Here is a 25,177-nt window from a genome sequence, read left to right as displayed (position 1 = left end):
AAAAAGCCATTTCACTTTCTTCAGTGAAGTCATTAAGAATGTTACTCTCACCCACATTTTAGGGTACCGTGGCTTTACCTTCAGCATCCCCAAGGTGACATTGGGTATTAAGAAGCTTCTAGAAGTTGGGCGTCATTCCACCATCATGGTTTGGTGGTGCACCTCTTTTGCTGGTGCTTGGTGCAAGGGACCTGAATAGAGCAGTCACGGTACAGTCCTGAGAGTCACCAGGCACTTGAATTTTCACATGTCATTGTTTTCTGTGGGGGTGGTGTTACCCAGGAACCTGACAGAAAATGACAGCTGGTTTTACTGTCCTAAGTGAATTGATCAACCTTGACTTCGCCCCAAAGAGAAGAAATACGTGCAGCCATTGGATGGTGGTTAGGACCTGCAGGTGTGGGGAGCTCTCGCCTCTCAGTTAGGCTCTCGAGCTTGGGAATGTGCTGTCTTTAAAGGTCTCGGTCTCGGCAGCTGAGGTCTGTGTGTCCTGTGATGCTGTGGGGCAGTGGGCAGGAGCACAGTTCCTCTGTAAAAATCATCTATGTGTAAAATCGAAAGAACATGGACCAGGTGAGCTGTGGAAAAGAAGGGTGCCTTCTGCCAAAGTGTTTTGTCAGGACCTCACTTGAATCTTGAAATGCTTCCTCAACGAAACAAGAGGAGGTTCTGGGTGCAGTTCTAGGTGGAGAGCTGTTGGCTCTCAGTGGACTGGTTCTAGTTGGTCTAGCCAGCACGGACCCCACCTGAGTGCCCCGCGTCACGGGGATGGGATTCTGGCATCTCTCTAGGACAGGCTGGGGCCCTTTGCTGGATCCAAACCCCTCACTTGGACAGAGGTTCTGGGGCTGCGGCAAGGCGGGCTCCAGTGCATGTGTGGGGCTGCCTTTCCTTCTCTCTGTCCCCGTTGGCTGGCCCACTTCCAGCCTCCATCCCATCTGGGTGCTGAGTGACTCCCCTCTGGGGAACCTACCTATCCTGGGGCACCTAACTTGGCATTCCTGCCTGCTCTGTCATGTAACACCTAGTAAAGGGCGTTTTCTCACCCCACGTGGGAAGATCAATAAATGCAGGCATTGAGAGTTGAAGTAACTGGTCTACTGTCACACAGTGATTTTGCTGTTGAGCCAGAATTGGAACTGAACTTCGTCCAGGGCCCTTCACTGCAGGCTGAGCACACAGCCCGCTGTCAGGGTTGATGGAGACAGTGCTTCCCTCCCTCGCACAGTCCCTCCCCCAGAGGCAACGAAAAGAGCAGACAGGGTCCTGGCTTGAGGTGCAGATGACCTGGGGACTCGCCTCTGGCATGCTCCGTCTGGACCGTGGAGGATGAGCCTCAGGAAGACAGAGGCTGGGCTCCCTCCGTTCCCACTCAGACCTTTTAGAGGGTCAGCACTGCCCTGCCTTTCCTGCAGGTGACCCTGTGGGGAAACAGCGACTTTCAGATCACCTCTTTTCTGCCCTCACCTGCCTCACAGCCCCGGCACTCAGCATGCTGTGTGTCATTAGTCACAGCAGGAGGTTTATCCTGTGTCACTCTGTGTGTCTCCTACCACGGAGCAATGAGCGTGGGTTTGGGGGAGCTGTGTGGCTATCGCGTATCGGAGCCCCTGCCTACAGGTGCCTGAAGGGCTGAGTGCCCAGTGCTGTGACCCACCCCGGGATGCTTCAGTTTTAAGGTACTTTGAGCCGTGGGGCTGGTCCCTCCTTCTATCATTTGAAAGTGAGATGTCCCCAGAGCCCTTCCAGGGGCTCATTCCTAGGTGACAAGGCTTAGTACAAGTGTCACATGAGGCCTTGGATGCCAAAGGGCTCACACCCTGGTAGGCAAAGCACAGTAAGAGCCAAATGTCCCTCGGTGCCAAGCCCCAGATAGCTGCTTTTATTTCATTTGCTCTTGGCCTCTGTCCTTTGAAGTGGGTCTTAGCCATTTGTGGATGAGGAAGGGTGTCAGGGACTTGTCCAGGGTCACACAGCTGGCAAATGGCAGACCTGGGGTGGGGACCCAGGAAGATGGCCCTATGTCCACGTCTCTGTCTGGAAGGTTCAAGCAGAGGCATTAGACAAGGAGATGTGGAATAACGTGGATGGCTTGACCCAGGACGACACACACCTTCTAAAGGGCGTCTCACAAATGACAAGTTTCTCTGACGAACTACACAGGGATGAAACCTTTTGTGTTGTCATTGTCACTGAAGACTTGGGAGGGTGACAGATGAAGAAACCAAAGCTCTGAGACAGGGTTAAAGTGACCTAGCCTAGAGTCACAGCTCCTGGATGTTACTGTGGCTGAGATGCCATTGGTGGTAAGAGAGTCCCTTAGTTGATGATGGAGGAGAGCCAACAGGAGAAGTCTCATAGGAGACGCCTGTCAAAATGCTGGGCCACGCAGGCCAGCCTGGGCCTAGAGGGTCAGTGAGAGGTGGGGCTGCCCGGCCGGAGAAGGTGGCAAGAGACCTTACGTGCCCCGACTCTGGCAGGGGCAAGGGGCGGGGCCTGCTCTGAACTTCCTGTGCTCCCCTCTTCCAGTCTCTGGAATACAACATCTTCGAGGGCATGGAGTGCCGTGGCTCTCCTCTGGTGGTCATCAGCCAGGGGAAGATCGTCCTGGAGGACGGCACTCTCCACGTCACCGAGGGCTCAGGGCGCTATGTTCCCCGGAAGCCCTTCCCTGACTTTGTTTACAAGCGCATCAAGGCAAGGAGCAGGGTAAGTGCTTTTGTTCTTAGGAATTTCTTTCTTTCTTTTTTTTTTTTTTTAAGTCGTGGATCAAGTTCAGTTCTACCGACATTTATGAAGCACTGAGGTCAGAATACTGGGACGAGCCCAGAGGGACGTGGGGATAAGGAGACCTGATCTTCTTATTCCTGGTGCTTGAGGTCCAGGTGGAGAAGCCTGCTCAGAGCCAGCCAGGGCCATGTGTGCCCGCCCTGTGATCTGCAGTGCGTGCTATGGCGAGGAGCCTGCCGTGAGCCCAGAGGACGGAAGGCGTCCTGGGAGGGGCCGTTTCAAGTTGGGTTTTGAGAGTGAAGTAGGAGTTTATCAAGTCAGAGAAGGGAGGTGCGGGAACTGGAGAGGGAGACTGTCAGGAGCCTGGAAGCCGACCGTGTCTGGGGCACAGCTGGTGCTTGGGGACTGGGAGGCAGGGAAGGATGGAGCCCTATGAGAATTACAGGAAGTGTGAGATTGGAAAGAGCTTGGGGCAGATCTCGAACATGACACTGTAAGTTTAGGGGATTCTTCCAGGGTCTAAGGTTGAGGTGCCTTGGGAAGAAAGGCCTGGAGCTGCGGGGTCCTCCGCCCCAGGAGTCCCTGTTGTCCCCGTCTGTAAGGAAAGTCCTCCATCTCCTCAGGCCTAGGCTCCAGGCCATGTTCCTTCCCAGCAGGGGAGGTGTCCTCTGTGGATGTGGCCTGAGCAGAGGGGCTCTTGTGTTTTACAGCTGGCAGAGTTAAGAGGAGTCCCTCGTGGCCTGTATGACGGACCTGTGTGCGAGGTGTCCGTGACGCCCAAGACGGTCACTCCAGCCTCCTCAGCCAAGACGTCTCCCGCCAAACAGCAGGCCCCACCTGTCCGGAACCTGCACCAGTCTGGATTCAGCTTGTCTGGTAGGTTCCCGGCTTGCCCAGGGGCCCCTCTGCTGGCCAGCTCCGCCCGCAGAGGTTGCAGTTGCATTTGGAGGTGGGACATACTCCTGTCACCAGAGATGCATCTTTATAGTCAGTGACCAGTTGATTTCAGAATCTCCACATTAGTTTATGCCACATGTGGCACTACCAGGCCCCTCCTAGATCCAGGATCTAATAGATTGCAAGGGCATTTGTTTAGTTTGTTGCATCCATCCTCAGGAAGGACGCTGATATTTCAGGGCTGGAGTAGTCCCGGAGTCTGGAGCAAACTCGATAACCCAGCTCCACGTGTGCCTCAGTCTCCTCTTCTGTGGAATGGGGACTATGGTAGCAGCTCCCTTATGGAATTGTGAGGATCAGTTGACTTGATGTTCAACCAAAATGCTTAGATCAGAGCCATTGGAGAACGGTTAGCTATTTGCTGGGATAACATATGTGATTTCCTTGGTGAGAGGAAAGGTCTAGATTTTAAGGTTTCCTTCCTTGAAACTTCCTTCCCCTCTTTCATTGGGCCCATGACCTGAGCTTTCCTCCAGAGTCCTGCGATGTGTTAAAGAAAAGAAATAACTCATTAGATGTTTTTCTTGTCAAGTCTCCTATTTTTTTTTCTAGAAAATTGCCATATAGGCCATACATAGATTTTACATTTTCAAAAAGTTCAAAAAGAGTGAACCTTATTTTTGTCATGCAGTCATATAAAAGTGCAGGTAAAGGGTCCCTCATCCCAAGTACTTGGAATGAGAAGTGTTTCACATTTCAGGTTTTTTTTTTTTTGGGGGGGGGGGCGGGATACTTGCATATCCATAATGAAATATCTTGGGGATTGGCCCTGAGTTTAAACATGAAGTTCACTCATGTTTTGTATGTACCATCCATGATCAGAAGGAAATTTTATATGCTATTTTAGAGTGCATGTGTTCTGACTGCAGCCCCAACATGAGGTCAGCTGGGGAACTGTCCACTAGTGAGGTCACATGGACTTTCAAAACGTTTCAGATTTGGGAGTGTTTCAGATTTGGGATTTCGGATCAGGGATGCTCCTGTGTTCCTGCTTCTCATTGTGTGCGTAGGACTAGGAAACACGATACCAGAGGGGGAGATTGCTGTATCCTCAGGAAAGCTGCCCCCGCTAGGAACCAGGACAGGCTGCAGGGTGAAATGTCGGGGTCTTGTTTGTGGTTTTACTTCCCCACTAATGGATCCAGCCGGGCCCCCACGAGGACTGCTTGTCCTGGATGTAATTCTTGGGCTGACTTTGGTCCATCTCTGTTTTGGGGTTTGAGCTCATGTTTTTAAAAAAAATGGAGAAGGCTGTGCCCGGCACCCCTTCCAGACTGCTTTTTGGGTTTAAAGCAGGAGACTGTTTTACTGCTGTGTCCCCTCACCCCTGTCTTCTCTCCCCTTCCCTCCAGGTGCTCAGATTGATGACAACATCCCCCGCCGTACCACCCAGCGCATCGTGGCGCCCCCTGGTGGCCGTGCCAACATCACCAGCCTGGGCTAGAGCTCTGGCCTGCAGGCCACTTGGGAATGGGGGATGGGACACCTGAGGACATTCTGAGACTTCCTTCCTTCTCCTTCTTCTTCTTCTTCTTCCTCTTTTTTTTTTTTTTTTTTTAAAGAGCCTGTGATAGTTGCTGTGGGCAGCCAGTTCATGGGGCTCCCTCTTGGGCCCTGCACTCCGTCTCTCACTTGGAGTTATGAATTTGTCACCTACTTCCCTGTACATGAGTACCACACCCAAGCCTAGCCACCCATCCCCACACGGAGCTGCACCCAACACTCAGACATGCTACAAAGCAAACCCCAGTGAGGGCGCCCTCCACTGCGCCCCCCTGTGCTTGTCAGCATCTTTCCTTGTCATGGGGGGAGATACAGTGAATTGCCCAGAGCTGCCTTTTTTTCTTTTCTTTTTAAATTTTTTAAAAAGTTTTTTTTTTTTTTTTTTTTTTTTTTTGTGGAGCTGGGGAGGGATGGGGGTGGGCTAGAGTTTTGTTCGTTTTTTTTTTTTTAATACTAAATTGGAAAGTCTGATTCAATATTAACACACAGGGTTTGAACTGGACATCCTAATGATGCAATTATATAACCATGATGCTGACTCAGGGTGGTTGGCAGACTCACTTTGTCCCTCCTGAGAGGCTCCAAAGTGTCCACATCGCCATTCTGTAATCTTCTGGGTCAACTGTTGAGAAAGGGCAAGTTTTCTTTTTTGGCCTAGATTTTGCAGCAGATTAGATCTTTTGAGGATTCTCTTTGCCATTTTTCTGCTCTCTCTCTCTCTCTCTCTCTCTCGTGTTGTCAGTCATGAGTACCTTCAGATATCTGGCTCTTTCTCCATGTTTCCTCTGGCCCTTGTCTCTGAGATGGTATTTTCCCCCATCCCCGTCATCTTTTCCGATTGCCAGGGTAACAGTTTTACTGAGGCCAGAACCTGTCCAGCAGGACTTGAGCTTTGCCCTTGTGACCATTGTACATGTTATCCTGGTCCTGGAAGAGTGGTGCTATCCGCCCACCGTCACGAGGAGGTGTGTCTGACTTTGAGACTCTTGACAGGTGCAGGGATAGGGTGGGTTCTCACCCACGCTGTCCAGGGCGGGCCCAGTATGGAGCCACACAGAGTTGAGCATTGGAGAAAAATGCAGAGCTAACTGGCCCAATCCATAAATCCAACCCAGTAACCCAGTGAACCAGCCAACCGCAAGCCATCTACCACCTTAGAGGGGCCTTGCCCATGGGAGTCTGGCCCTGAGGGTCAGCTCTTTTTTCTCCTGGAAAGTTTCTAGACTATATTGGGCCTTTTCACTTAGGGGGAAAACACCATTTTTTTTTTCCCCCGGTTCAATTATTTCAAAAGATGTAATGCAACATAGGGAGAACTTATCAACCCAGAAAATCCCTTGGAACTTTGACTTAAAGACACGTTCACTTTGCAAGAGGAAAGAAAAATGTTGTATGTATTGTCTGTCACATCAGGGCTGTTGTGGGAGAAAACCTTTCAAGTCCAGCATGTGGCCCACTTAGACCACGGTGGCCTTGTGTCTCACACTCCTCCCTTCCCTTGGCTCAGAGACCCCCCCCTATGCTAGCTGGCTGCTTTCTGTCCCTGCTGACTTGTGTCGCATTTCTTTCCAAACCTGTTTCCAGGTCCTTGTAAGCAATGTCAGGTCTGCAGGCTTCTATGAAACCAAATCTGCTTTTGTCAAGTGCAACATCAAAACGTAGGTCATCACATCTTGACGCTTGTCTATCCACACGTTTTGCCTTCGGGGTTATGGTCGGGGTTTTGGTTTGTCGTCGTTGTTGTTTATTTGTTATTTTAAAGGTGAATTGCACTTTTGAAAAATTAATTGGTTGACTTAATATATTTGTTTCTTTTTTTTTTCTTTCTTACCTTCACTTAGAGGAAATTTGAACAAGTTGGAAAACATTTTTGTTTCAATTCTAAGAAACACAAGCAGCTCGTCAGTATTCACTTGTCTTCCTGTTTTTCCTGTACCAGGTCATGGTAATTTTGGTTGTTTTGATTGTTTTCTTAAAAAAAAAAAAAAGAAAAGAAAAGAAAAGAAAAACAGTTTAAAATCTGAAGGTTTCCACAGGCTGTATAAGCATGTTTACCTGTTGGCTTGCTGTGTGTGTCTGTTAAACACATGTCATATGTAAATGCTAAAATAAATCAACAGTGTCTCAGAACTGAATAACTGCAGTGACTTGATGCTCTAAAACAGTGTAGGACTTAATAATAGATGGTTTTTAATCCTTGCGATTGTGATTGTGACCCCTGAGTGGAGGACCTTTCAGTGCTAAAGCTGATCATGTGTGTAACCAGAAGAGACTTTTGTTTTTGTTTGTTTTTTTGGTTTGTTTTTTTTTTTGTAACCACTGTCTTAATGGCAAAATAATTATGGTAAAAGACAAGTCTCGTGTTTATTATTCCTTAAGAACTCTGTGTTATATTACCATGGAACACCTAATAAAGCAAAATGTGGTTGTTTCAGGGGTGTGTCTGTGTTGGGGTGCTCAGGAGGTGGCTGCTTGGTCTCCAAAAATGCTTCTCCCCTGGATATTCACGGAGGCTCTGGCTTGGCTTGGTTTTGGTGACTATACCAGTTAAGGAGCTCTTGGACCACGTCACGGTCGCCGTGTCCAGGCCATAGGATAAGGTCTAATCCCAAGCAAAACTATATCCTGTGGGGTGCACGGAAGCCGAATGTCAGAATTTTTTTTTTTTTTTTTTATAAGTAGCATGTTTTAGAAATATTTTTTTAGTTGTAGATGGACAAGTGCAACATCAAAACGTAGGTCATCTCATCTTGACACTCGGTCCACATCATGGTGGCCATGTCCAGGCGACCTTTATTTTATTCATTTATTTTTATGTGGTGCTGAGGATCAAACCCAGTGCGTCACACATGCCAGACGAGGGTGCTACCACTGAGCCACGACCCCAGCCCGCAAATGTCAGAAATTTATAGAACACGTCCCAGAGAGGCCAGAGGCCCCCAGGAACCTGCTGTGGACATCCGATTGATACTGGGAGTCAGTGGGGCACCTGAGGTTCAGGTGGGGTCCCCCTGTCGCAGGGCTTCCTTCTTCTGTACCGTGGAAAACCCTCGTGCTGCCTGGGTGCATTAAAGGTGGGTGACTGAATCACGCTGACTTGAACCCACCCTTCAGCAGAGGAGCTGCTAGGGAACCAGGAGAGAAAACCCCAGTGCTTCCTTCTACCCTCAGCCAAGGCCAAGGGTGCGGCTCAGGGCCGGGACTTGCTCTTGCAGCCGCCTGTTAACTGACACATCGCTGGCATCGCCGCTCCCGAGAACTGCGTGAGGTGCTTGCCTCGGGTTCCCCGGGCCATCATAGGGTCGAAGTCGTTTTCTCTGTTTTCCCCCTTCCTCCTCTTTTCCTTCCCTCCCTTTTTGATTTCTGTCCAAACTTATCCAAACAGGAAATGAGTGACTTACAAAAATATGTACCTGATTCCAAGGTTTCATAAAGAAAGACTCATCGGGTGAAAGGAAAATAAAAGGGGGAATCCCGAGACCCAAGTGGGTCGGCACCGAGTGTCTGCCCTGGGCCTGGAAACTTCAGGAGCTCTGAGAGCACTAATTTTGCCAGTTCCAACATTTACAGTGACCAGTGACACAAGAAATAAATGAGGCCTTGAGAAGAAATCCAGAAAATCCCAAGTCAGCTTAGAGGGAGCGTCCTGGGTCCTCTCAGTAGCCACAGTGCTGGGAGCTGCCTCTGTGGTCCAGTGGAATCACATCTGCCCAAAGAGGGGGATGAGACATCTCACCCTAATGTGTAAAGGCCTGCGATGAGAGAAAGTGGAGACCCCAGAGCCATAGTCCGTCTCCAATTCCCAGACCACACCAATGTCCTCCAACACCTCAGAGGCACAGGTTCCTATCCATGCCAACAGAGGCGTGTGTGCGCACATGCTGCCCTACCCTGGCAAGGGGTGTCCTTCACAGCCGAAAGGGCCACTGTCTGCAGGACAGACCCAGCAGGAGCTCAGGCAGGTACTAGAAGCAGGCTGGGGCACATTTGAGAAGAGGATTGCAGGGACCCAGGTACCAAAGCTGCCTGGAAGGGCCTCATAGGCTGTGTCTTAGTGACTCATGGTGGATGGCAAGAGTCGCAGGAGGCAGGCTGCAAGGGACTGGCCAGGGAGTCTCTAGAGATGGATCCGGGCACTAGCGCCTTGTTAAATGATTGGACCAGCTACGTAACTTTGTGGGTGTGATTTACTCCAGAGGCACATTTTGGAGCGTGTAGGAAAAGTAAGTGGCACACATAGCCTTTGGGAAGTGGCTTGGCCTTGCAGTGCCAGGAGTGGGAGCCTCCATTCTCTGGCGAGTTTCTGTAGCCCAAGTTGATTAGAAGGCCCATCTCTTCCTTCCCCTCTTTCATTGGGCCCATGACCTGAGCTTTCCTCCAGAGTCCTGCGATGTGTTAAAGAAAAGAAATAACTCATTAGATGTTTTTCTTGTCAAGTCTCCTATTTTTTTTTCTAGAAANGGGGGGGCTCAGCCCTGACAGCTCTACTGATCAGGGATGTCTTTCAGAGAACGGTTTCACTTCTATGGGCCTGAGTTACCCTCTCTGCAAGGTAGATGATGTTATCTAACCAGCCGCAGCTGAATCCTCAGCTTTCCTAGACCTTTAGTAAAGGGCAAGCCATGAATGGGGCGTGGGCAGAGCAGAGGCTTGCCAGGAACTGGAGGAGGGTGTTGCAGACAGTGTCCTAGGAGATGAAGACTGGGGATTGTCAAGGTCTTTGGTGGACTGCAGAGATTGCAGGACTGTGAGCTATCAGAGATGGTGTTGACTGCTGAACAGAGCAATCTGCTGGTTAAAGTCACCGTGGCGATGACAGCTAACACGATGTCCAGGCTCTGCTCTAAGAGCTTACACCTAACTCTGCTACTCTGCACAGCAACCTATGAAGGAGGCATCAGGTTTGTGCTGTGGAGCAGATGAGGGGTCAGAAACATCGCAACTTGCTCAGAAGCAGGTTTTGAGTCCATGCTGCCTGGGGCCAGTTGGTTTGTAAGGGAGGATTTATTATCAAAAAGGGCATTTGTCCTCAGCAGACACAGGTTGGAAAATATTTTCTTTTCGGAAATTAGGAAAAAATGATCTGAGAATATCTAAGAATGGCCAGAAAATTTTATAATAAGAGAAAAATGAAATCTTGGCCTCGTAGACAGCAAGGAATCATAGAAAACCCTTATAGTTAGATAAGATATTGATAGCAATGTGAATATAAGAAATAATGGAAAAGAATACAGAAAAGATACAGGGGATATATCTGCACTGTATGTCTAGCTGTCTCCCCACCACTGAAGTAGGAGAGGGACGGACACTCAAAGGCTGGAGGAAATGGGGCGTGTCTGTGGGAAAGCCCTGGCTTAGGAGGGGGAGGGGGAGGGGGATGGAAAGTGCCAGAGGAGAAGGCCTGTGGTCTGAGGCCCAGGGAGGAAAGGGGCAGACAGAGCTGTGCAGGAAAGAGCCCTGGGGCCATCACCGGGAGCCAACTTGAACCTGAAGGTGGGAGGGCTCTGGTAAGAAGTGAGAGAGCCTACCCCAGCACAGCCCCAGGAGAAAAGCGGGGGAGGATGAGGGTCACTGGAAGCGAATCATTCAATTTTAGAGCTAAGATTTGGGGAAACTGTTGATTTGGTAATATCGTGAATGTGTGTTATACAAGACTAGGTAGCATAATTAATTTTATGAGGATTTTGAAAAAGGACATACAAATACTTTGGAAAGGGCCAAGAGACTAGATAGGCACACGCACTGACACTCGGTTGAGGTTTAGCTTTGGGGGGGCTGGTGCCCACAGGAGGGCCACGGGCTCTGAGCACCAGGAACAGCGGGGTCTGTGGAGGCTGTGAGATGCAGCCTCCCCACGGGGCTCCACATAACCCGCAGGGACCTTGTGGGGAGTGCTGGGAGAGCTGAGGAGGAGCAAGCCCCACGGCTTAGAGTTTCATGGTTAAATAATTGATTACATGGAGGTGCCCCGTGTGATGGTGTTTGCCAGCTAAGCCTGACTTAGTGCTAGAGTTCCACACTCCCCCCCCCCAATCCTGGGGCACCTCATTCTCCACGCAGCCTCCAACAGGAAGCAGTGGGGGTGGGGGGTGCCCAGCAGGAACCCTGTGTCCTCTGGCCATGCCCCGGACCTGGATCAAATGTTTTCAGCTTTATCTTGTGTCTCTTTCCCCAAATCTGCAAAATGCTGAATGCACTCAAAGAGTTTCTCCTTAGGCTTCTGTTCCGTCAAGGGACCCTGAGAGAACCCAGGGTGGACCCCCAGGAAGGAGGGGCCAGGCGGGGAGGACGAGCTGTCTTGCTCCCCAGCTCTTCAGGACCAGCAGTCCAAGGGAAGAGGACCTGCAGGGCGTGGCTCCAGGGCCCACTTTCTGAGCGCTCCTCCTTGGTTTTTCCAGCATTTAAGGGCTGGGCAGGGCCGGGGTGGGGGGTGGTTTATGCTCAGCTCTTGGGGAGGCCTCTGTTGGCCCATCCCCAGGGTCAAGGGGAAAGAGCAGGCTGTTCTCAGTCTGTTCCTGGCATTGAGCGCCCTCTGCTGGAGGGAGACCCTCTGTTTTATTATATATTTTGGAGAAGAGCAAGGCATCGCTGGGGTGGATTGGGGAGCCCTCCTGGATGGAGGGAGGTGGGCTCTCTGCTTGTCTCCGCTCCCTCGCCGGCTTTCCCACCCACCCCTGCCCCTGCACCCGCCCTCCGACTTCACGCACCTTCAGCCTCCCAACCTCACCTCTGTCCTCCAGCTACCAGCCTCCCCAGCACTCGTCCCCCTTTCTTTCCTCAGTAGTTATCCCTGTGTCCCTCTGGGCATCCTTCTTCCCCTTGATCAAACCCCCACTCCTCAACTCTTTATAGGTTTTTGATCATCAGTAAACTTGGCTCATCTTCACTAACAGTATTCTCCGTCTACTCACTTAACACACAGCCGGTCCTCCTTTCTGAGGACAGTCATCCTCCGTCCCCTCCGGCAGAGGTTCCTTTGCATCTTAACCTCCACATTCTTCAGGATGGTGGAGGGTTGGTATTTTGCTCAGGCCTTGACACTTAGGTCCTCTGACTTTGCATGACTACAACAAAACACCCGAGGCAGCTTGCTTACAGAGACAAAAGCCTTCTTCAGGTCACCATTTGGGAGGTTCAAAGAGCAAGATCAGGAGGTGGCATGTGTTTGGCCTCTGGCAAGGGAGACAGATGGTGGCACATGTGGTCAGAGCACATGGAGAGCAAATGATCTGTGTTGAACTGGAGTGGGGGGGGGAGAGGGAGAGAGGCAGAAGAGTGTGTGGGAAGAGAGTGTGGGGGGGGTCCCACAATCGTCTTTGAGGGCACGCACTCAGTGACCTAGGACGTTCCACTAGGTCTCTCCTAAAGGTCCCCATGGGGGGGTGCTGAAGGTGGGTGGGAGAACATTCAGGAGGTGGGGCCTATTTGGGGAAGTAGGGGGGGCACAGTATGTCCTGGGAGGATCTATCTTGTCCTCAGCAGTGCCCGCCCCTTCCTGGGTGCCCCATTCTGCCTTCCAACCTGCCCACAGCCAGGGGGCTAAGAGACTATGGACTGAAACCTCTGAACTGTGAGCCCAAATCATATTTCCTCCCCTTTTCTCAGGCACTTTGTCATAGAAAGTTGCCAGAAGGGGGCCAGGGTGGGGCAGTAAGGCCCTCCCTGCAGCCTTGGGGAAAGTCCCAGCCCCGAGGCCCCCCAGGGTTGGCTGGCTCAAGCACCTGAAAGAAGGTGGAGACCTAAAAGCAGAAGGTCCCAAAGCAAAGTGGCCAGGAAGCCATGGCTGAGGGGTTCCTGGGAGGAAACCAGGGAGCCCAAGGCTGATGGGAGAGCACCCGAGAGAATCAAGAAACGCTCACCCCAGGTGTCTCAGATGAGCTGACTCGGTGGGACTTGGTTCTTCCTTGGAACAGACTGAGGCTTCCTGAAGAATGAGGAAGGACAGTGCGCCAGGCAAACGTAGAGACAGAAATACACAAAAACGGACCCAGTCTATTACAAGGAATGACCAAGTCTCACTGGGTTGTGGGAGGAGCCAGAGACTATGAGCCAGAGTGTGGGCTTTGTGGCCACGCTGCGTGGGGGTGTGTCCCGGCTTAGTTGGGCCTGTGGACCAGTCATTGAAACGCCCGGTGCCTCAGTTTCCTCCTCCGTAGGACAGGCCTCATAATAGTACCTCCCACGTGGTTGTTGTGCGGCTTCGGTGAGTTGGTATGAAGGGACACTAGGACCAGCACCAGGAAGTGGCCAGCAGATGCTGGTTATTATTGTATCCAGGGCGCCCTTAGCTTTTCCTTCTTGGATCTCGTCTGAATCAATAGCCAGCCTTACTCCCTAGCTGCCCTCCCTTTTATCTATGTGCAGTTATCAGCTGGAGCCTAACGAATTTGGGCTTAGACACCAGATCCAGACAGGCCTGCCCCTTGTGGGCTGTGTGCCTGCGTTCCAGCTTCCTTCTCCAAGAATTATCAGTATTTTCTACTTTGTCAGTTTATAGGGAGGATTGAATAAGTTATCTGATGCCTGCCCATGATCAGCACCAGGCAAGTGCTGGCTTTTATTGTTCTTTATTTTGAAGGTCGGATCTTATCCTCCTTAGGAGACTGTAAGCTTGTTTTGGGGGCAAACAGCCTTCAACTCACGGTGGCCACCTGTTCCTGGGGTGGAGGGAAGGCTCTCCTGTGTGAGTCTCTTCTAAGTGGCAACAGTGACCTCAGGCCACTCCAATCTCAGAAGCAGTGTCTTCCAGGGGCTGCCTCCAGGCTTGCAGAAGAGGAAAAGGGAACTGAAGTCCAGGTCCAGCCTGGATACAGACATAATTTTTGCTCACATCCCATTGGCCAGAATTAATCTTGGGGCCCACCTGCAGGCAGGTGGCTTCCTACAGAGAGAGAGAAAGAGAGAGAGAGAGAGAGAGAGAGAGAGAGAGAGAGAGAGAGAGAGAGGGCTTCTCCAAAGGAAAATTGGGATGCGAGGCCTGGAAGAGGGGTGGGTGCTGGGCTGGAAAACACCGTTGATTCCAGTGCCCTTGGTTAACTCCAAACGGTAACACTAAGGCCAGTGTCCCCCCACTAGATGGTGACCTTATCACCTCTATCTTGAGAGTAGTGGGTCTGCAGAGTAGTGTGGCTCTTTGGGCACTGGGTCCCAGCTGCGCCTCAGAGCTTTCCTGGTCATGGTCTCAGCTGCAGATGTGACTGTCCTCTGTGTCCATTCCTCGGTTCCCTTCACTGGGACTTAGGAGAAAGGACAGTGGGGTGTGCACACTTACGCCAGATATCTCTTTGACCCTTTGTGGAGAGGCAGCCGTCCCCCACCCTGGGGGCCTGTGGGCAGCCCCCAGTGAGGTGGAAAATGAATCCAACGAGGTCTCAGTCTAGAGGGGAAGGTAGACAGGTAGGGCGATGACTGTGACCAGTGCTGGACGAATTCTAGACCCCAAGACACCCAGGCCGGAAGATGTAGTAGGGGAATGGGAAGACTTCACAAAGAATCAGTTAAAATATAAAAATGGAATTAAAACAAACAAAAACAGAAGGTGAAATGACCCACAGAGCCGTCCGAAGGACTCTCAGGCCCGGTTCCTCTCCAAGGGAACTCATCTCCCCCTTGCACTTAGGGTTTTGATGTTAACTCCTTGGGGACCAAGTTGACCAGATGTCCTATTTGTCTGGTCCTGCCGTTTATGCCCCCAACTTTCTTTTTGTCTTTCGTGACTCATTTGCAAATCTGGGATGGGGACGCTTATTGAAATTTTATAATGCTCTTAAAGTATCACCCCACCGGCCGTCTTACTGCCAGTTTTTCTGAGTTTTTCATCTTCTCTATATCCCGCCTCCATCCTGCCACCATCTACCATGCACCTGTCCCCTATTTCAGAATAAGCACCTTGTCCCTCAAGGTTCTTACTTAAAAAAATAGTCCGCTGCCAGGTTGCCTTTAAATGTGTAATTCCTTCAAAGGCATTGCCTTGTCTTTCCCCTCCTGGATGACAGCACTAAGACCTGAGGATCATCTTGGTTGACAGAGTGCTGGTGGGGAATTGGAATGAGCCTTGAGCTGCTCTGGCAGGTTGCACAGTTGTCCACTAGATGGCAGCAGTGTATGAGCTGTGCACCACCAAGTGCCAGGACCCTGGAGAGGACTTGGCCCTACCCAAGGCAGGAACGCCTGTGTCCTAACCAGCACCCAGCCAATCCCATGTGAACCGGTGCTGGCATCCTGTGTGGGGACCGAAATGACTCCAGCTTAGAGAGTTATGTATGATGTGAAGTGGGAGGCAGATTGGACAAGTCACTAAACAAGTTGCTTGGGGACAGAATCTCAGATGGCCCAAGTAACAGGTCTTCCTGTTAGAGGTGACCTACTTTCCGATAGGGTGGACAGTACTGTCATCACTTGTCCAAACAGATACCATGGAGGTCATGCCCTTCATTTCCTCTTGCAGCCTGTTTTAATGCTTCATATTGATATTCTGTAGTCAGGGTCCCCAGGTCCCAATGCATTCTCTGAAGTCACTGGTGACTGGCCAAACTGATGACCAACTTCACCTTGTTCTCTCCTGCCCCTGACTCTCCTCCCACACCCACCCTGGCTGTCTTTTGACCCCTGACGCCCAGAGGAGTGAGGTTAGGCCCTGTCACTTAGGGCATCTGGAAGGCGTGGAGTCCTGTGTTAGAGAGGAGCTCTGCTTTCACTGGGATGAGTCTGTCAAACACTTCAATGACAGGGACGGGTGACACATTCACTGCTTATGTACTGCTGAGATTCTGATCATGAATGTGGGACATCTATCTCTCTATTTGGAATTTAAAAATTGAACTGAAAAATTTTCTCTTGAAGGTAGTTTTCAAAAATGTCTTTAAAAAAATTAGGATAGTTCTGAAGTATTAAAAAATTGGCTAAGAAAATGCAGAGATTTCCCACCTACTCCACACTGAGTTTCTCCTATCTTCAACACCTTGTCTAAGTGAGGTTCGTTTGTCACAATGAATGAACCAATATTGATACATTATTTTAACTAAACTCCATGCTGCTCCATATTCCTTAATTTTAACCTCATGTCCCTTTTCTGATTCAGAAACTAAATTTAGTTTCTGTCCAGATACTAAATTTATTTAGCTATCACGTCTCCTCCGGCTCCTCTTGGTTGGGGCAGTTTCTCCCACTTTCCCTGCTTTGATGACCCTGACGGTTTTGAGGATTCCTGGTCAGGTGTTTCTGCCCCTCAGGAATGTCTGATGTTGTCTTCATGACTAGACTGGGTCACTGGCTGTAGGAGGCCAACCACAGAGGTGGAATTATGTCCTTTACATATTCTATGTCCTCACACACCTAGGGGTGTACACTGTCCTCACCACTGGTTAGGGGCAATCTGGATCACCCGACTGAGACTGTTTTTCAGATGTTTATGCAACGTTGCTTCTTTAAGAGCAAAGCAGGTAGATTTTTCACGTACCGATCTTTTGTTCCTTTTGTCAGGTTTGTCCATATTTCACATTTTGATGCTATTCTAAATGGAATGGTTTTGTAATTTATTTATTTTTGTGCTGGGGATTGAACCCAGGGTGCTTAACCACTGAGCTACATCCCCAGCCCTTTTTATTTTTTGTTTTGAGACAGGGTCTTGCTAAGTTGCTTAGGGTCTCACTAAGTTGCTGAGGCTGGCTTTGAACTTTCCATCCTCCTGCCTCAGCCTCTTGAGTCCTGGGGATTACAGGTATTCATCACTACACCTGGCTTCTTTTGTAAATTTTTATTTCCAATGGTTTGTTGTTAGCATTTGGGTTGTAACTGATATTTCTATTCTGATCTTGAAATGTTGTTAGCCTCATTTTTTTTTGTTCTAGAGCTTTCTGTAGATCATATTGGATTTTCTATGCAGACAATCAGATTGTCTGAAAACAAAAGCAATTTTATTTTTTCTTTCTGATTAGGGAGATTTGTTTATTTCTCATGCCTTATTACGTGAACTAGAACCTCTAGTTCGATTTTGAATGAAAGTGAATGAGAAAAGAAATCCTATGTTCCTGATCTTATGGGGAAAGCATTCAGTCTTTTACCATTAAATAAGATATTAGCTTCAAGTATTCTTTTTTTTTGAACCTTGCAGCTGACCCTTTAGGTTGGGGGATCAGGTGCCAGTCAGCTGCAAGTTTTTTTGTTTTTTTTTTTTTTTAGAGAGAGAGAGAGAGAGAGAGAGAGAGAGAATTTTTAATATTTATTTTTCAGTTTTCGGCGGACACAACATCTTTGTTTGTATGTGGTGCTGAGGATCGAACCTGGGCCGCATGCATGCCAGGCGAGCGCACTACCGCTTGAGCCACATCCCCAGCCCTGCTTCAAGTATTTTATAGATACTTTATAATGGAAGTTTCTTTCTAATTATCGTTTTATGAGACTTTTATTTAATTGAAGTTGGATTTTGTCAAATGCTTTTAATTTTTTTTTAGTTGTCAATGAACCTTCATTTTATTTATTTGTATGTGGTGCTGAGAATCCACGCAGTGCCTCACACATGCTGGGCAAGTTCTCTACCACTGAGTTACAACCCCAGCCCTTGATAGCGTTTTAATAACAGTAGAATTTGTAGTGAGGTTATTCTCCCACTCCCCAAAGTATGAGTCATTTTAATTTTTTCCCCTTTTCACAATAATTAGAAATTTGTCAATTTCACTGATCTTCTCAAATAACCAACTTTCAGTCCAATTTTTTAAAATGTTTTACTCTTTTTCATCTAGGTACTTCATTCTGATGTTTCTAATTTCCTTTCTTCTGTTTCCTTTGGGTTTGCTCTTCTTTTCTAGTTTCCTACTATGGAATCTGTGCATTTCTTCTTTTCTATTGAAGACATTGGTGCTCATCGGTTTCAGCCTAGTTACCACTTTCCTGTCCTCTGTGTTCTGGTTACTGAGAAGGCTGTCACTCAGCTTCTGGGTCTTGGAGATTATCTAGAGATCTTTCTGTCATTTTTTTTCTAACTTACTTTCATTGTAGTTAGAGTATACACTTGGTACCACATAGATAAATTTGAATTTATTGGGCCTTGTTCTGTGGGCCTCACTGCGATCCACCTTGGAAGTTCCCAGTGCCCTTGCGAAGAGAACTCTGCAGCTAGGTGGAGGGTGGTGTGCATGGCTCTTACCGGTTGGCAGAACCATTCAGCTCTCCTCAGGTCCTCTTCTCCCCGTGATTTCCTGTTTACTTGTTATGTCAAGCTGCATCATGACGTTAGCTGAGAATCATTTGATCTGAAATTTTAGGACAATGTTCTAGTGAAGCCAGCAGAATTTTTATCTTGTTCTCCATATTGTTGGGAAACCATCACGACATCATGTTCCAAAGTGCAGTTCTGTTAAATGGCCGTTGGGTGAGCTGCTGTTGGAACAACATCCTGCTGTTGGAAGGGTATGGAACACTTGGAACATTGGAACACACATTAGCCCTCGAGAACCTGTTTAATCTGGTCAATTTATCATTTCTCATATATGCTTGATTTTAACACTATTTTCCCATATGATCCTCATTAATAAAATCACATAGAAGTAACTTATTTGGAACATATGTTAAGAAATATCTAGTAGATAAAGTTTTAGTTGCTATGTTAGATATTCTTTATCATGTTAGTAAAGTATTTTTAAATTTCTATTTTAGGAAGAATGTTGTTTTTAAAAATAAAAGATATAAAATTACAACAGATCTTATTGAGGTGACCACGTGTTTTTCTTTTCTGATCTACAGAAGTGACAAATTCTACACCTGCTTGGATGTTATTTTCTCACATAAAATATTATACACCTGCTTGGATGTTATTTTAGACTTTTAGTCATTTAGACTTTTATTTAGAACTTTAGATCAGTATTTATATTTGAGATAGGTTTCAGGTTTGTTTCATGTATATACTAGTTTTGCCAGGTTTTGACATTTAAGGCTACGGCAGCTTGTTAAATTAATTGGGGTTGTTTCCATTTGTTTCTGTACTGCAGAATAGTTTACATAGCAAAAGAATTGTCTATTTGAAAGTTTAAAACAACTTGCCCATAAAACTTTCTCAGTTTAGAGCTATAACTAGCTATGAACATATGCAATTAAGGGAATATTTGATTTATTTTACATGTAAAGAGTGGAGGGGGGTTCAATTCTTGACATATTGAAGAGGTCTTCTCAAAATAATAGTCTCTTGGCACTAATTATAAGAAAACATGGGCTTCCTCTGTTCTCTGACTTAGAATTTCCCTTTACCAGAGAATTAAACACAGGATTGGAAGGCTGTAGCTTTATGTACAGAGGTTCTGTTTGGGATGATGAGAAAGTTTTGGAAATAAATAATGGACTTGCTTGTACAAGATTGTACATAGTACCACTGAACTGTACACTAAAAATGGTTAAAATATAAATTTTATTATATATTTAGTGCCATAAATAAAAAATAGCTAGAGAAGGCAAAATTAGAGACAGCAAAAAGATCAGTGTTTGGCAGAGGGAGAGGGGGATAAAAATGTGGGGCATAAGGGATTTTTTTGGGGTAGTGAGTTATTCTTTATGATGCTGCATTGCATTGTACAGATATATGACATCATACATTTGTCAAAAGCTTAGAGCTATCAACACAAAGAATGAACCCTAAAATAAACCATGGACTTCAGTTAGTAATACTATATATATATTGAGTTCTCACTTGTAACAAGTACATTGCAGAAATATGAGATGTTAATAAAAGGAATGAGGAAGGAGGACAGAGGAGGTATATAGAATCTGGCTACTTTCTGTTCTCTCTCTCTCTTTTTTTTTTTTTGTAAACCTAAAACTGCTTTAAAAAGTAAAGTCAACCAATTTTTTTTCAAGAAAGCAGAGAAACATGAGCCAAGGACAAATATGGGAATGACAGCAGATGTTTCCTCTGAAACAATGCAAGTCAGAAGACAGTGGAGGAAAATACTGAAAGAAAAAATGGTCAACATGGAATATTTAGGAAGGGCAATAACTTTCAAAAATGAAGATAAAAATAAAAACTTTCTCAGACATTAAAAGGTGGAAGAATGTATTACTATCAGTTCCACACCACAGGAGACATTAAAGGAAATCTTCCAAGTGGAAAGAAAATGGTACCAGATGGAAATCTAGACGACACAGAATGAAAGAAGAACAATGGAAATAGTAACTCTGTGGGTAAACATAAAGGTATCTGGGTGCTACCAATTCCTGAGCTTTGGGGTGTGAGGATTCTGCAATGCTAAACAGGTAGGTGTTTAGCCTTTACAGATCCTTTCTTAAGCAGTTATCTTGAGTTTGCTAAGTCATTTACATCATTCACGTCATTTTGTCCCTATACATCGTTCATGTCATTTTGTCACAGACCCTTTGCTTTCTTGATCCAGAATTTTTTTTTTTTTTGGCAGGTATCACCTTTTCCATTTTTCCAGCCACTGATACTCACATTATCCAGAATTGATGCTAATATTCTCATATTTCATCTGTCTTTGCTTATCAGAAAGAGATGAAATATAAATACAGTACATAGGTATTTTTAAAAGTGATCAGAACATCAGTGAGCTACAGGAAATTCTTCAACTTTTATGTCCTTGATTAAAGTGGGTAACCAGAGTGCTTTCAATTGAAATTTATTTATTCTTGTTTTGAATTTTCTTTTGGTTTGGAGAGCATGTTAATATTTCCATTTTTCATAATTAATTAATATGAATTAATTAATATGAATCCTCAAATTTATGAGATCACATTTGGAGATTTGAATATTTTGGTTTAAAAATGTGTTTTTGTAGTTACTTAAAATGGGATCTCATAGTTACTTTCAAGCATCAGGAAGCCATGTGGGACTTTTAGAAAGTATCTGTCTCTGGTACAGGGCTGGTCAGAGCTCAGGAGTTCTTGTTTCTCATCTAGTTCTGCTTGATGCTAATTGTGAGACTTGGGTTAATTGGCTCAGTTTCCTAACAGTATTTTAATGATGGAGGTGGGCCTTTGATAATTAAAACAGTTTATGTTTCTTTGAAAATTTTCCTATTCTGTGAGAGTGGGGAAAAAACAAACCCATACATTTCTTTCATCCAGTTATAAAACAAACAAAAGCTTTGGGTACTCTGAGCCATTTCATGGAGAGTCTTGTCACCACCAGGGCCAGGAATCTATGCCTCCAGCATTCTGCAAGATTCCCCTATGATCTAGATAAGGAAGGGATATAGGGCACAGACCTCCAGGAGAAAGACTTCGGCATGACTGACGACTGGGACCAACAAAGAGGACCCATATCAGAGAGAGTGGAGAGCTAATCAGGAACAAAAGGAAGTTTCCACAACCTGGGGGCAAGATGTGGACCACTCACAGGCACTAGAGCAAATGGACCAAGGTAAGGGCCTGGTTTATAGGAGCAAGGAGTGAGGTTAATACATGGGATCAGTAGTATGGCCTGGGTAGACTAATCCCAGTTCAGAGCCACTGCTGAACTTGCAAGAGCAGGGCAGAGGATACTGCTGATGTGCCCATACAAAGTGTGTGTCAGTTTTAGAGGTATCAATCTGCATCTTTGGGTCTGGTCAAGGTCAGTTCTGTAGTTAAGCAAAGAAGCTTTCTGGAGAAGATGACTTTGAATTGGACACGTAACTTCTCAGCATCTTTTCAAATGAAGAGTTAACATGCACTGTTCTATGCATCTGGCATGTATTGGCCAAATTAATAAAAATACAGCATGGGGTATTTTATAGGTTAGGAAACTGGAGTGTGGGGAGTTGGAATAATTTTCTTAAGTCAATACAGCTAGAAGGTAGCTTTGCTGGAAGTCAAGCCAGGTTGTCCTCAAATCCTTAATTCCCAGCCACTATGCCTCTTCAGTACAATTATGTAAATTTATCAAGCACTATTGGGAGAGACTATATTAGACTTTATTAGAAATAATGGATTTAGATAATTTAAAAATTCAGTTGTATTTATTTATTTATTTTTTGAAACTAAACTTAGTTTTTAGTAGTTTTTCAAAGCCAAGAGGCAGCATTGTCTTTGTCCACCAGGGGGCGCTCCCAGCACAACCTCCAAGTTCAGAGTCCTCTCCCGGTTCTCAGCCCTGGAGATGGGGCTGTGCAATTTTGTACGAATGACAGCAGCCAACCTTACACCGATAAGTGTCTTTGACAAAATCTAGAGGTTCTCAAACATGCACAAAGAAATCATTACTTCCAAATGGTCTGCAGATGCGAGACACACATGCCGGAGGTCCTGTTGTCTCCAGTGTTTGCTTTGTGGTTTTTCTCAAGGAGGGGGATCCGGGCAGGGAAGGGGACAAAAGGTAGGCCCCCCCCCCCCCCGGTGGTGATTCCTGTATCATAGGAGGGAGGTCCCAGAGCAAGGACTTAAGTGGGTTGTCCCTCTAGGTGGGGGTCGTGGGACCCAGTGGGGCCGGACCTGCAGGAACATGTGAGGATATATTTGGGGCTACGACTCAGCCCCTGTCTTGGATTCCTCAGTTAATAAGAGCCACCCTTAATTCATGGGCAGTGACTCTGTGGGAGGAACTTTCTCTAGTAAGCCATAAAGGATGGGATTCAGAAGGGCTGTTTCATTGGGTTGGAGGTAGTTGGGGGAGCCTCAGCATGTTTTGCTGGCTTTCTTTATGCCCCCTGCCTCTCTCTGTGATTTTGTCATATTTCCAGGGAGGTCCATGAAAAATCACAAGCATATACATGGAGAAACAATGGGGGTCATCCAACAAGGCCATCTTTTGTGATTTTTTTTTTTAAATTGTAGATGGACACAACATCTTTATTTTTATTTATTTATTTATTTTTATGTGGTGCTGAGGATCGAACCCAGGGCCTCATGCATGCAAGGCGAGTGTTCTACCACTGAGCCACAACCCCAGCCTGTGATTTTTTTTTTTTTTTTTAATGGCATTGGTCAACACTTCCTAGGTTTGATGATATCTTATCCAGAGAAAATGAATAGTAAGACAACTTGGAAGGACTTCAAAATCCAAGCACATACTTTCAAAAAGTCTTGAAGTTGAAAGGGAGCTTAAAACCCACATGATCTAACCATATTTCAATACCAAATTGTCTCTGACAACCCCCTTCAAAGACCACCTGGCGGTAGTGTCTGTCATACCTAAAAGGGGAAGACATCCCCTTCTCTTTTGGGTAGGTCCAACTCCTAGGAGAAAGTCACCTTTCATTTCTGTCTACTGGTTTTAGATTTTCAAATCCTCATTGCTAGTGTTTATTGAACACAGGGAGCTGGTTTAGATATTATCTTATTTAGTCCCCAAGGCCTCTCTATGGGTACATTGGTCAGCTTGAGCTGCCATAACCAAATGCCATATACTGGGCCGAGCAACAGACATTTATTTTCTCACAGTTCTGGAGGCCAGAAGTCCAAGTTAAGCTGGATTCCCAGTCAGGGCTCCCTTCCTGGATGCTGCTGTTTGTCTTTGCGTTCACATGGCCTTTCTTGAGAGTGGAGAGAGAAAGGAGTGTGGGGGTAGGGGATATCTCTAATGTTTCTTCTTTAAGGAACCCATCTTATCAGATTAGAGTCCCCCACTGTGACCTCATGTAACCTTCATTACTTAGCTACCTTGACTCTAAATACAGCCACCTGGGAATGAGGACATCACTCTAAGAATTTTTGAGGCACCATTCATTCTACAACAAGGGGGTAATATTAGCATCCTGGTTTATGGAGAAGGAAGCTGTGAAGGATGAGCTTGCTTTCTCATGCAGTGAGTGTTTTGATCAGAATTGAGAACAGATCTGCCCCATTCCAAAGCTAATGCACTTTCCTTTAAGCCACATTGCCCCATGTTTCTTGAGAAAGCCGGTCCACTTTGGATTTGAGACAACCAGAAGCAAGTTCTTGGAACTGATTCTTTGTCCTGCCCAATTCCCTCAGAACAGAAGACTTAACAAGGATTTGTTCCACAGCCCTCTCTAGGAGAACAGACACATTTTAGGAGTGGGGGTCATAACAAGAGGGGCTGTGTGGTCTGTGCAGTCAAAGGCCCAGAATATTAGCTTGCTAGAGCTGCTATATAACAAAATGCCACAGAAATAGCTTAAATAGCACAAATATATTTTCTTATGCTTCTGGAGCATAGGAATCTGAGATCAAGGTGTGGGTCTCTTCAGCAGCATGGTTTTCCCTCTGCATGGGTCTGCATCCTAATCTCTTCTTCTTATAAGGACATTAGTTATTTTGGATTAGGGCCCATCCTAGTGACCTCGTTTTAACTTAATTGCCTCTTTAAAGACTCTATTTCCAAATACAGTTGCAGCGGGAGGGACTGGGAGCTGAGTCTTCATCCTGCAGATCTGTGAGCCTGCGGCATCCAGGGATGCTGGCCAGCAGAGGGCGCCAGCGCCCGCATCGAGCTGCGCTGCGGGGAAGGGGCGGCTCAGAGCAAGGGCCTGCCTTTCAGAGTGCTTCCAGAAGCACAGCTTGATCCCCCGGGTTTGCACCCCGGTTTACCCGTGTACCCCAAATACTTCCAAACGGCAGGGAAAGAAAGAGGCAGAACTTTGATTGCAATGAAACGTCATCGCTGTCTTTGAACCCTGCGATTGTTTTTGTTACCAGAAAACATTTTTTCCCCTTCCCTCTGATAGCATCTCTCTCTGTATTCTGTTTACGTTTTATTCCAGCACACACTTTCTGCCCGCTCCCCGCAGAGAGTTGCATCAATTGGTCTCCTTAGCTGCCATCACACATAGGAGTAGCGTGCCCTGGGCACACAGTGTCCTCTGCAAAAGGCGGAAACTTAGGAAACCGTAGCACGACAGGACTTTAGAAATCCTGGAAGAGATGTGCAGAAGCGCCCAGGAACTCACTGCACCAAAGGAAGCTGCTTTAACAGAAAATTTCGTGCAGGGCATGGACTGTTCAGGGAATGGGCCGGAGAACCCAGAAAGCCAGGAAGGGCGGGTGGGCGCAGCAGCTTGCTGGAGTTTCTGGGCCACCGCTCCTGTGTGGTCAGGTGCAGCTCCTC

General features: G+C 47.0%; 1 protein-coding gene across 3 annotated transcripts in view; it reads left to right on the top strand.

Annotated features, from left to right (window-relative positions):
- Window positions 1–7,325, top strand: part of Dpysl2 (dihydropyrimidinase like 2) — a 114,249-nt gene extending 106,924 nt beyond the window's left edge. For all 3 annotated transcript variants that reach the window (XM_015499459.2, XM_015499458.2, XM_048801553.1), the window contains exons 12-14: window positions 2,530–2,709; window positions 3,441–3,606; window positions 5,040–7,325. In XM_015499459.2, coding sequence (XP_015354945.1) covers window positions 2,530–2,709; window positions 3,441–3,606; window positions 5,040–5,131 — 438 coding nt within the window. In that variant the 3' untranslated portion in view covers window positions 5,132–7,325. The remainder of the gene's footprint in view (window positions 1–2,529; window positions 2,710–3,440; window positions 3,607–5,039) is intronic.
- Window positions 7,326–25,177: the final 17,852 nt, after the last annotated feature.

Source organism: Marmota marmota, unplaced genomic scaffold, assembly GCF_001458135.2.
Source record: "Marmota marmota marmota unplaced genomic scaffold, marMar, whole genome shotgun sequence".
NCBI lineage: Eukaryota > Metazoa > Chordata > Mammalia > Rodentia > Sciuridae > Marmota > Marmota marmota.
The sequence above is the reverse complement of the archived record's forward strand: the minus strand, read 5'-3'. Positions and strand labels throughout refer to the sequence as shown.